The 12,783-nt window shown below is 42.1% G+C and overlaps 1 protein-coding gene across 2 annotated transcripts in view; it reads left to right on the top strand.

Moving 5' to 3' along the window:
• The window catches only part of SNX25 (sorting nexin 25), an 88,286-nt gene continuing 75,503 nt past the window's right edge, over positions 1-12,783 (top strand). The window contains exon 1 of one of the 2 annotated variants that reach the window (XM_037398683.1): positions 1-758. In XM_037398683.1, coding sequence (XP_037254580.1) covers positions 309-758 — 450 coding nt within the window. In that variant the 5' untranslated portion in view covers positions 1-308. Of the gene's footprint in view, positions 759-5,690; positions 5,838-12,783 lie in introns of those variants that run through there. The other variant, XM_037398690.1, reaches the window with a different exon arrangement.

Genomic DNA, 12,783 nt, shown 5'->3' with positions numbered 1-12,783 from the left:
TCCCGCTGCCGGACACCGAGTGGCGCGGCGGGGCCTCCGCGACGCTCAGCGCCCGCCGCCCACCGGCGGACAGGGCTGCCGCCTGAGCGGCCGCCAGGAGGCGGCTGGGCCGCCGCGCGCCCGCCTGCCGCCGGGCATGAGCTCCGGCTCCCCCGGCGGCCGCAGCGGTGCTAGTGGCGGCGGGAGGCGGAGGAGGCGGCGGAGGAGGCGGCGGAGGAGGAGGAGAGGGGGGAGCCCAGGAGCGGCGACCTTCGCAGGGGGCTGCCGCGGCGGGAGATGCTCTTGCTCCCAGCGGCGCCAGGAGCAGCATGTTCCCCGGTGCTGACAGCGCTAGCAGTACGGCCGGGCAGCCCGAGGCAGCGGGGGCCGCCGCCCCTGGCCCGCTGGGCTCGCACGGCCCCGGCGGCGAGGCCGGCCGCCGCAGCGCCCCGGCGGCCGCCGCTGTGGCCGGCGACGGCGAAGAGGAGGCGGCAGAAGACGAGGAGGACGAGGACCCCGGCTCATCCCGCTTCGTGCTGGCGGCGGGGCTGGGGCTGCTGGCCGTGTCCGTCGTCCACCTGGGGCAGGAGCGGGCCGAGGCGGGGGGCGGCGGGCCGCCGTGCCTGGCCCTGCTGCTGCTCCGCATCGCCCTCTACGCGGGCTGCGCTGCCGCCGCCGCCGCGCTGGGCACCCTGATCGCCCTGATGTGTGGCGGCCGCCGCCGCCGCCTGCCGCCTCCGGACTTCGCCGCCGCAGCTCCGGTCCTGCGTGTGGCGGGGGTAAGTGGCCGGGAGCAGGAGGGGAGTGCAGCCGGGCGGGCGGCTTCCGCGACGCGGCCTCCCCTTCCCGGCAGCGGGAGAGCGGGGAGGAGGGGGACGGAGGTGGCGCGGCCCTCGCTCCCGCCGGGCCGCCCAAACCCGGTGTCCCGTTGTCCCCCCGGTGCCGAAGGAGTCTGTCCGCTCCCTGCCGCTCGACGGGGCTTTAAATGGGAAAAGTTGTGCTGGAGGGTGGCAGGCGTACAGGAAAAATCAAGACTGCTCTGAGAGAGACCTTCGGATTGCGGAGGGCTCCTGCGACAGTTTGTTGGCTGTCCCTCGCATCCTTTTCTGCTCCTTCAGTTGAGATGTCATTAGTAAAAGAGAGGTGTGCTCAGAGAGCCAGCATAGTGCTGCATGAATGCATGCTCTGAAGTTGGACAGCTTCAGATGGTGTTTTCATAATGCCTTAAGGGAGTGCCAGTGTGTTCTGAAACTGCTGCAGACTTCTGTGTAAAACACAAATTTGTTTCCTGTACATTCTCTAAAATGTACTAATTAGTGCTTGTGAGCTCTTTGTAGCTCACTGCTTAGTATTTTTTGGTTTCTTCTGAATGGGCCTGGTAGTATAAGGTATTTGGAGACTGACTACAGGTGCTGGTCAAAATAACTTTCCTCCCATCCATGCACCTGCCCCCCACTGAGTCATCTGGTGCTCCGGAGCTGAGCCTAGACAGGCCTGAAAAACTGCTGCTGGAAATGAGGATCTGCCTTGTGCTGCCAGCTTGCAGGGATGTGGCATTTGACATCGCAGCTGGTGACGGCAGTTGAGTGCCCTTGGCCTCTCACTGATGAGTTGAAGACCTTGGTGGGGTGTGTTAGTGTGTGAAGTGCTGCAGTAGTAGACAGCACCACCTCAGTGCTATTTCACTTCAGTAGTGTCAGGCAGGATACCTGAGAGCAGTCTACAAAGGCAAAGGAGCATAATTGTGCCACCTTGGCATACAGCCTAGCTGTTCTGGTGACCCAGTTCATTAAGTTTAGTACATGTACTCTTCCTGTTAGCAGCAAGCAAATAATGCTGTCATTTCAGTGTTTCTGGGATGCAGTCGATGCAGCTGAATTTGCAGAAAGCAGAGGGTGCTGGCAGGGCAGAGAACCTGTTAGAAATCACTTGCTGGCATAGTTGGTTGTCTTTCCTTCTTGCCAATCAAATCAGCTAACAACCTGCAGTAGTAGTTCATTGTTCTTTGACCAAGGGAGGGAAAGAGCCAGTGTTTGCGAGCAATATGTTTTTCCAGGCCTGCATTTAAGGAAGACTGGCAGGACATTATTGTCAGTAGAAGGGATCATTTGGCTGGAGGTTGGTGACTTCAATGAATAATACAACTTGTAAAGGTGCATTCAGGCTCTATTTGTGGTGGTTGGGTGTGTATGGTACTCATTTTGTCTTCTCAGTAGACTAAATCCTCTTTGCTTTGAAGACTCGACATACTCAGTTTTTTTGAAGGGAGCAAAGAATAGTGTGTATGAGTTTTAGAAATGGGGAAGTGCGAAGACATAGCACACAAAAGTCAGCAACCGATAAGCAGAAGGTACCTATTCTGTGTGTAGTGTAGGAAGTGGGTACAGCTAGGGATTGTTCAGCTGTTTTTTTGTCATAGGAATGCTGGGAAACAAATGTGTGTTAAGCACCTGAGTAGTAAAAGACTATATGCTTTTGTATTTCACCATTCAACTACTTTGCACCAAATAGGAAAAAAAAGAAAAAAGAAAAAGAACAAAAATGCATCGGTAATAAATTCCTGTTGCCTTCAGATTTGCAAGATTAAATATTGCAGTGATAATGCCATAGCTCCAGTGACATTGATGTGCTGATACACTTAGCTGAACACCTGGATGTGTGTTAATATACTTTTAGGAGAATATATGGTCTACCTAGTACAAAACAATCTTTATATAAACTTAACTGAAATCTCTCTCCCTGCTACTGCAATGAGGAGCAACTTTCATATTTGTGAAACAGCCAAACGATGGAAATCCTTTTAATTTGGGAAGCCAAGAATTGAAGGAAAAAAAAAATGTATTGCTTGCTTTCTCTCTCCCTTTGTGAAAAACATAATACATGTTTCACTTCTGTTCAGTGGTTTTAGAACTGTCCAGAAACAAACACAGTCCACTTCAGTATACTGTACCATATGCACTTTCTTTTTGTGGTATGTTACTGCCTGTTATTCAACATGTTCTATTGTGTCCATCCATTGGATTCATATGCATAAACAGTGCATACCTGCTCTTGCTTTTTGTAGTCTAGTATGTGGTATTTGTATTTATTGTAGTTCTGTGGTATGTGTTCATTGTTTCAGAAGGTAATTGAAATCTGGTATTTAAAAGCTGCTACTAAAGCAGCAGTACCTGCTGCTGCAACCCCTTTCCAGGATTCTTTCTTTACCCTTTCCCTGATTCAGTTAAAATTTTTCTTTACTTCTGCTTTTCACTGTTCTTAAAATTTAACCTGGCTGTATGAAAGAGACTGTCAAAAAAGGGTAAAATACCTCGCTCCTTTCTATTTAGAAGCTGTAATTCCAGGCAACTTACGGGAGTTTCTCATGCCTTTAATTTAGTTTTGTTGTTTTCTTTCTCATACAAAATGGCTTTGGGGCTGCAACGCTCATTGGCATACTTTTTCTGAACAGAATTTTGTATATGGTAAGTAGATTTCTTCACCTACATGTCGCTGAAGAACCAGTTAGGTAAATAATAGTGCCTATATAGTCCACGTATGGAAGTGTTGGCCATTCACTAAAATGTTTTTTGCAAAGTTTCATCCATACATTTATTTTTGAAAAATTTTGTACTGTTTTTGAGAAATTGGTAATCTTCTTATTGTGCATACTTTTATGTTTATACTGATTTATTATCTCTCAGTTGTTACTCTTCCATTTTTCATAGAGCCTTATGATCCCATTGTCTCTTCTGGAAGCCAGTAGAAGGATGACTGTAAAGCTAGAATTTCTTCAGCCTTGTTGCATCTTTTCTTCAAGAATAGGGAAGAACCCTCTGTTGGCCTAATGATTTAAAATATTTTTTTTTGTTTTGTTAGGAGAAAGTCTAATGGCTGGCATCTTGCTCTGCATGTGTCGTATGTACATGAACTCAAGGCAGATAGGTTCATTTTTTGTTCTCTTGAGTGAGTTTCACGTTGGGGTTAACAAATGAAATACTAAGTGTTCGGTAATAAATATTTACTCTAGTGGCAGTCAAGCTCAGCTCTTGGAAGGTGAGTGGGAGTACTCTTTCAACTTCAGAGGGATTCGGATTGAGTTCTTTATGCTGTGCTGAAAAAAGAGCTTTATGTAAATTCTCAGCTCTGCAAGCACTTACTATGTGAGTTTAGTGCTGTTGATTTTCATGGACCTGTTCGTGCAAGCGAGTAACTTGGGTGAGGAAGTGCTGTGTTACAGGTTCAGAAGAGTAAGGTGTGTGCCTTTTTTACTTGAACTTGCTACTAGAGAAGCCATCTTTCCAAATGTGAAGCTGTGCTTTGTCCTAAATACTGTTTGTGTAACCCCTTTGGGACTTGAAAGGTGAAGACTTTCTGCTAAAGTAAGGTACCTCAGCAAGAGCATCTGAAATCTGCTGAGAACTGCAAAACAAGGTGCACAGTTTATATCCTCGTGATGAGATGTGCTTTCAGCATAATCTTCCTGTATGTGACAGCTGTGATCACAAGGTATATCTGGGTAGTCTTCTGGCTTCCACATAAAGCTTTGTGTTCTTTCATATTTTCCTTGGAAAGAGAAGGGAAGAGAGGTGTACAGGCAACTCATAATATTATTTACTTATTAATTCAAGCACTTGCAGGCATTAATAATACTGGCAAATAGTTTCTATTGATATTAAAACAGTGGGAGTCAAACAACTTGAAATTATATATTGTTATTGGTCAGGTATTTTTAAGCACTTCTCAGGAGCTTTTTGAGGACAAGATTGTTTGTGGTGGTGAAGGACAGCAAAATGCAAGACAGTGAAAAGGCATGGTGACCCAATTGTACTTTCATGAAAATGCCTGTCTCAAAGGGGATTTTAACTTTTCAAGTATCAGTAGACTTGTTCATACCAAAGATAGCCCTGGTTAGAGCATGGATCACCTCTTTAAATTCAAGCTTGCTACCTACGCTGCTTTTAACTTGTGTGGTTGTAGGGGAGGTGGCTTTGACTCATATGAAGAACCATGTTAACCAAATTAGTGGGAAGGGGAAGGAAAATGCTTTTTCCCACACTTCTAGCATGAGTTGCTTCGCTGCCCAAAAAACTGGTAGGACAGAGTTTTCTTTTCAGCTTAATGTTTTGACTCTGGTTCAAAGCAAAAACTCTGAAAAATAGAGTTGGATTATCAAATTAATTTAAATAAGTCAAAACCCAAGGATTACTGTATTAGATTTAAGTGCTGCATTTTAAATTCAGATTAAATGAAGGCTACTGTGTATAGAGAATGATCTACCTAGTCTGTCTTGCAGGACTAATAGAAAAGTAAGTAATAAACAAGTTTTATTCTAGCAAAAATGGTACACTGGTTCTAACGTCCTGGGTTTAGTTTCTTATGATTAACTGTTGCCAGTGATTTGGAGTATCTCTTTAAAACTCAAATATTTGGTCACTTGTTCACTTCTGTTTAGTAGCTCTCCATTTTCAGAAATACTTTACCCTGACTTTCTGGCCCGAGGGAGACATACCCAACTGTGATTTATGTTCCTAAAAGCTTGTTCCATCCTTGAACATGGAGTTTCTGTGAATCTGGCATTAATGCAGGGGCATGGGTAAATCTTTTCTCATTGAATCAGGTGGTTGTTGAAATGTCTGGATCCTGGAAGATAGTACTAGTTTTTGCTTGAGCTGTAGGAGGATGAGTTGTGAGATTATTGGAACTGGTCCGAGTGATTCAAATAGGATGGCAGCTCAACCTAAGTTGAGTGTCTGTCGTGGTATCCAAGCTGAGTGCTCTGTTCTTTTTCAAGGAACATAAGGGAAGCAGAGAGAAAAGACGCACAGTTTAATTTTCCTTCACTGTTGGACTTCTGCCATCAGATGAAGCTTGTGAAGGTAAGCTTGCAGGAGCCCCAGCAGCTGTAGGAAGTGGAAGGTTTTGCCATCCGTGGGCATCATTTCAAGCATGATGCAAAGCAGTTCCTGAGGTAACGAGCAGTTCAGAGCAACTGTGAGGCAGAGGAGAAACTTCCTAACTCCTTTCAGTATTGATCTTTACACCTTAGTAAGTCTTCAAAAGCATTTATGGGGTTTTTATCAACCTAAACCAAGTGTGCAGTACGGTCTGTCTCATTCTCTGGTCCATTAGGGATTATTGGGGGTTCTGATATTGCAGGATTTCTACTGTTACTTTTGCCAGTCATTAGTCTCTGCTTGCTGCTCTTCTGTCATGCTTGTTTTGGATCCTTTTGGGCTTGCAACCAAATACTCTGATCTGCTGCCATTCTTCTAATTTATCGGTTGTTTCTGGGTTGAAAGGAGAGGATATGTTTGTTTGGTTTGTTTTTAACAGAACTGAGAGTCTGATGCTTTTATTCTTAGTGCTATCTCTTATATGGGTAGGTTAGCAATCCGCTTTTGATGATGCAGATGAGCTTACTACTAGGGAAGTAATGAAAAGGTATTGTAGCATTGCCTACCAATTTCAGGGATATTTTAAAACTTTAAGAGAATGTTGCATGAATTGCAAATGTTCACTTACAGTTCAGTGGAGGCTGTTACATATATACATTTCTGCTACAGTTTATTTTTAGGGATCTGTGGAATAGCTGTTAATGCTAGGGATTTATAAGCTTTTTCAGAATTGAAGTTTTGTCAGGACTGCGCGAGTTGATTACCTGCAGGTATAACTTTGAAGTGATAACTTTATCCTCACAGGAGACTGATCTCAGGAAATGAACTGTTTTTCAGACTGTCTCTCACTTATTTTTCCCATAACTCCTTAGTGGTGGGTAGACTTAGTTTTCCCTGTATATTTTTATTCATCATGTATATTTAGAAATTTCTTGTCTTTGTCATGCAACCCTTTCTGTTTCCTTCCATTGTATCTTGTGTTGTTTTCAGCTCTGCATTGTATTGTGCTTGACATTTAATTTTCTTAACATTGTGTTAAATTAGGCTGCTTTTACCTTTGTAGGGACTGTTTCTCACTTGAAAAGGGGTTTATGACTGAGAACTAGTTCATTTCTCCTGATAACCAAGCCACGCTAAGTCAATAAGGTGGTGATCTCATTGGGAGCTTTCTGTCCAGGTCTCTGGCAAGGGAGTACTGAAGGTGGAACCAAAATCTCTGTAATAAGATCAAGAGTGAAAAGATTTTTGCATTCAAGATAGGCCTTGGGATTGAAAATACTATACACATGTATTAGAAACAATCTGGAAATAAAATCTGATCAAGTTTCTTCTTTGCCTGGTGTTGGTTCCTTGTGCTCTGCAAAGGAGAGCAACAAAATTTACCCAAGGAAGAGGCAGTTACATAGAATAGAATATCCTTTCCCAAGCTACCACCTTAACTAATTTAAAAAAAATAAATAGTAATATTGTGTAGTTATAAGGGGAGCAAGCTTGTGTTGTGTCCATGGTACAGATTGACTGATCATATAAACCTCCCATTTTTTCCCCTATTAAGTATGCACAGTGAAAGAGGACAAGGTAATGTTAATAAAATCAATGATGACAATTCTGCATGTTTTGTGATGCTCTCTTAAAAAGAGAGAGCACCCTACCTTTGTACAGTGAAAAGCTGTGTGGGAGGGAAGGTACAGCAACAGACAACGCAGGAGTTTGTGATTGTCAAGCTGAGACTGCGGCTGAGGCGTGAGTCTGTGTGCAGGTTTTTTGTGGCTTGCCAGCAATTCAGTCTTCATAGCACATGGCTTTTTTGGCCTTGAAGTATAGGCCATGGGTTCTTGTTGTCTTGTTTTTAACAGAGGAGGAGAGCGTGGAGATGTTTAGTATACTGACTGGGGCTGTATATGTACACTGAGAATTTATGTAAGCCTTTATTTTGGTGGTCATACTAAACATCACAGCAGAGAAAAATGCTGTATTTCTTGCTGTGCAGAAATTTGAATGCTAACTTACCCATTATTTCTTAGCTGTACTGATAGGAATGAAGGTATTACCTGAGGAAAGTGTCACTTTCATATTCTTACCTGTCTAGTATTGTATGAAATCTCAAGTGAAGGAAGTTCTGCCCTGATGGTAAGGTTGTTATGCTACTAGTTTTATCAGTTTTGAATATGGTACATTTAAGATAGAAGTTCCCAATATAAGAAAAACGCAGTTTGTGTTCCAGAAGCTGTGTTAGTGGAAATAAGATATGCTGATATTATAAAATAGTTTTTGAGATAATGATACTTAACATAATAGGATTAATATGCTTTAAGTATGTTGATTTTTAAATTGGTAGTTATGGTATCCCTTAATATATGTAGATTAATACTTGATGTGACACGTTCATACTTGCTTTGCAATCTTAAATACCACTATAGGTATTAATTAAAAATATTAACTCTTGTGAACAGAAAATTTATTTTTGCATCATACGTTGAAGAAATATTTACTACTATAAGAGATCATCTATCCAGATCAGTTAAAGGTGAATGTCTATCATCAAAGCCCAGTCTGATGTTAATATATGTTTTACAAAGAAAAGAAGTTAATAGGGCAGCAGTGGGTGGAGCAAGTAGCTTTGGGTAACTGGATAATTCCTGTATGCTGAATTAGATGCAGTCTTTGCCTTTTAGATCAGTGATTAAACTTAATGGCTCAAACGCCATGCCTATTTATATTGTAGGATCTGTCCTGAGCTCTGTTCTAGTTTTGTTGTAATTGAGTTAATGTAATAGAAATAATTGTGGTTTTTTTCTCTGCTTCTGGCTTTAATTCCATAGCAGAGTAAGTCTGTGTGTGGTGTGCCTGTAGCATGTGCCTGGCTTTCTGCTGTTAAGTTTCAAAAATTGCATTTGACGATCCAGTGTTGTGAATGGGTCTCGATATTGGAAGGTACTCCTGTGTTGTTCGTGCTTTGCCATTTATTTCGCATAGTTACTGAAACAACTTCTTAATTCTTTATTATTTAACATTCATAGTTTTCTTCATCATTCAGATTACTTAAATTGTTTAAATAAATAAATGACATTTAACTTAGTTTTTGCATCTGTAGGTTCTTGAACCTAAGACAAAATTTCAGGCTCAATGCCAGCCATGAGTTTTTTTTTCTGGGCCTTTCAGACTGTTGTTTTCTGCATCTTAAATAATTCTCAGAAGTTTCAAACAATGAGTATTGTTTGGAAGTCTCCATGAAATATGTACGTCCCTTTTTTTCAGCCTATAAACAAAGTCAAAATTGGGGAAAACTTGAACTGTTCCAGGAAACAGGCTTCCCTGTTAGCAACCTCATTCTTTGCACGTGCTTTTGAAATGTGCTTCACCCCTACCCCTTCAAGTAATTTTGTCAAGCCTTATTTAAGTTTCAGTCTGATTTCTGCCTGCCTTCAACAACAAACTGTTATGGAGTGGAGCCCATTTTTTATTACTTCTGTTTTTAAAAAAAATTTTGGTAGTGGATGTGATAGTGCAAGTCAGGACTAATGGGAATATAGCAAGTTTTATTCAGTATAAAAAAGCATATAAGCCAGAGCTTTGACTGTTAAATCTATTTACGAACGTCTTTGGCTCAGTCAGGATTATGCCAACTGTTTCATGAAATGTAGCACCATTTTCCTTTAGATGAGTGATGTGAAAAAAAAATAATGAAAACATTCAAATCTAGGCTTTCTGACTGATCCTGTTCTCTGTATATGCCCTCCATCAGACTTGAGGCAGAGGTGGGAAGAAAATCTTCCCGATTCCAGCAGATTCCAGAAGTGAAATCTGCTGAAATCATATCAGCTGTTAGAGCTGAGTTTGGGCTGTGAATCTTCATAAATCTTTCTCTTATCACAGGCGCTGGTACACCTGTGTTACCGGGTTGTTACTGTTGGTTTTAAGGTGTTGTTGCTGTGTGTCAGCTGACTCAGGGGTACTTGCTTACTTAGGTAATTCATCATTATTGTTGTCACAGAAATGGAATTTTTTTGAAAGCAAATCTAAGCTACCAGGACTTGATTCTGCTAAGTGCAGGTTGATAAGACTGAAAGGAAAAGGAATTTGATCAGCTGTTTAAGAGAAGGCAACTTAAGATCTGATCCATTATCAGTCACTAAATTCAATTAACAGTTCTCTGAAGGATCATCAAGAATCATAGAAGACTTTGAGTTGGAAGAAATGTCTGGAGGGCATCTAGTCCATCCTCCTGCTCAGAGTGAGTCCATCTAAGATTGCTCAGGGCTTTCTCCTGTCGATTTCTGAATATCTCCAAGGATAGAATTATAGAATCATTTAGGTAGGAAAAGACCTCTGAGGTTATCAAGTCCAACCATTAACCCAGGACTACCAAGTTCATCACTAAACCTAAGTACCGCATCTATGCGTTTTTTAAACACCTCCAGGGATGATGATTCCACGACCTCCCTGGGCAGCCTGGTCCAATGTTCGACCACCCTTTCAGTGAAGAAATTTTTTCTAATATCCAACCTAAACCTCCCTTGGTACAACTCAAGAAGTGACAGGACAAGAAGAAACTGCCTCGCATGGGAGAACAGACTGACACACACCTGCCTACACCCTCCTTTCTGGTACAGCGCCCCCGTTCTGGTATTTGATCAGCCTCAAAATAGTTTTGACTTGTAATTGATGGGAATTTCCAGTATTGCAACCTTGCATATTGTCCTGTGCATCTGCAAGAAGAGTCTGGCTCCCTCTTTGTACCCTTTCATTCAGTAGTTGGAGACAGCAATAAGGTCTCCCTCAACTGTTTTTTCTTAAGCCTGAGCTAACCCGACCAATGTAATTCTACTGCATTTAAACATTTCTGTTTATGCAAATATTAGATTTTCCATCTACTCTTGAAAACTTGTTTTTAAACAAAGTTGAAACCTTGTTTTTAAGCAAGGTTTGTTTCTTGTTCTGCTTTTCCTCCAGACCATGTGGTGTATGCAATATCTGTGAGTGTGGAAAATTTCTCGGAAAATCTGATATCCCACGTATCTTCCTTTGCCCTGCAGTAATTACTTTTGTGCAGCAGCAGAATCATCATTGCTGCTGGTGGTATTCACTTACCTTTTAAATTATTTGTGATCATTTGTCTTACTACTTCCCGCTAAACACTGATGTTACTTTTTGGTTTTTTTTTTTTTTTTAAATGAAAAGCCAATGCCTTTTAGAAGGCAAACATACCAATCATAGAGGGCACTGTCAATGAAATACATTTTTGCAAGCTGAAATGTGAGTTTGTCTTGGTATTTAAGAGGCAGCATTTCCCTGAGGCAGTAATTGTCTTGCTCTTAACATGAATTTTCAAGGTGGAAATATAAAAGGATCAGTTCCTGCTCTGTGCAGTTGTGTAGACTGGATGGTTGGGTGGTGATGTGGAGCAAGGTACTTGCAACCATGGATCTCCTCTGAAGTTTTGGGTTTTTTTTTGGTTTTTTTTTTTGTTTTGCTCCCTCTGCTGCAAAGAAGTCTAACTGAGGCAGGTAAGGAGGCAAAAGTAAGAGTTCAGCATTTATAGTTTTCTTATGTCAGCTTGTATTTAAACTACTTTTGAAAGGAGTAATTTAGCTAGTGCTTTGTGAGAGCACTTACTGATGCCTTAGGCAGAAAAAAAACCCACTTCCTGCAAACTGTGTACAAATGAGAACTGCTGGTGCCTAAGTTAGGGGCTTGAGGTTACTGACCTCTATGCATGTATGACTCAGTTTAGCAGAAGGATTAGTCTTGTAGGATACCTAAGCTAAGGAAGATGAGTATGTTGAGCATAGAGCTTCAGTGAGGATTGTGGCCTTCTGTTGAGGAGTGTTTTCTTCAAAGACCTGTGTGACTTTGCTTACTAGAGCTTTCTGAATCCCTTCCCCCTTCCCAAATGTTTAATGTTTCTGTGAGTGTGTCTCTTCTCTTTTTAAATTGGGGTGGTTATGAATCATCTGATTTCCTGCTGCAAATAAAGCATAAAAATCCTGAAGTAATTGTGTGACACAGCTTTGTGGGGAGGAAGCACAACAGCGTTAGCAATCAGAGGTGGTGTGTTTGGGCCTTACAAATATTGTTGTATTTTGCAGCTGTTTAGGTGGTATGGTTTAAGCTTTTGCCAGTATTGTGTTCAGGTAAAAGGGGGCCGTGAAAATCTGAAGTGGTTCACTAATCAGATAATACTCTGTTCCTACCCTTACTTAACTATAGTTTTGGTAATAAGGAGGGGTTACAAATGGAAGTAAACATGCTGAACTCTTACTGTTCTTGCCGTTGATAGTGTTGTCAAGGGGGGGAAAAAATGGCTGGAAGACCACAGCCGTGGTCTCAACTGCGCAGTTGAGTCTAGCACTGTGCAACTGGGAGAAGTCTAGCAAGTATTACCGTGTTCACCCAAAAGCTGAAACAAATTAACTGTGGATGGAAGGAGGGCATTCAAGGCCTGGAAAGAATCTATGGCAGTGCTGTGTGTTGGAAATGAGCAAGTCTGAGAAGCTTTATATTTGCTGTTAGTGTAGTGCTTAGACTCCTTCATTGGTGTCCCGTTAGGTGTGCTTCATACTAGACACTATATGTGTGTATCTGCAGTAGAAGAAAAACATATTACACCAAAATACACTAATAGCCTACAAATTGGCTGAAATAATGGCATACTAACTTTAAAAACAGTGTTTTAACTTAATTTCATACTGCTTGCTTATTCTCTATTTAGTGAATGTTGGATGGATTGGGACGTTTCTGAAGCGGTCTCGTTACTGAGGAGATTCTGAACTCCCATCAAGGGGAGTGAAGTAAGCTGAGTGGCAGTGGGGACACCTTCTATTTCTGATTCGAATTGTACTCCTTTCTATATAAGGACCATGTGAATCATGCCTTTTGTCTATGCCCTGAAAAATGTTTCTCCATCTGCCCACCTATTTATACACTA

This window comes from Falco rusticolus, chromosome 1 (assembly GCF_015220075.1).
Source record: "Falco rusticolus isolate bFalRus1 chromosome 1, bFalRus1.pri, whole genome shotgun sequence".
Taxonomy (NCBI): Eukaryota; Metazoa; Chordata; class Aves; order Falconiformes; family Falconidae; genus Falco; species Falco rusticolus.
This window is presented reverse-complemented; position numbering and strand designations above follow the sequence as displayed.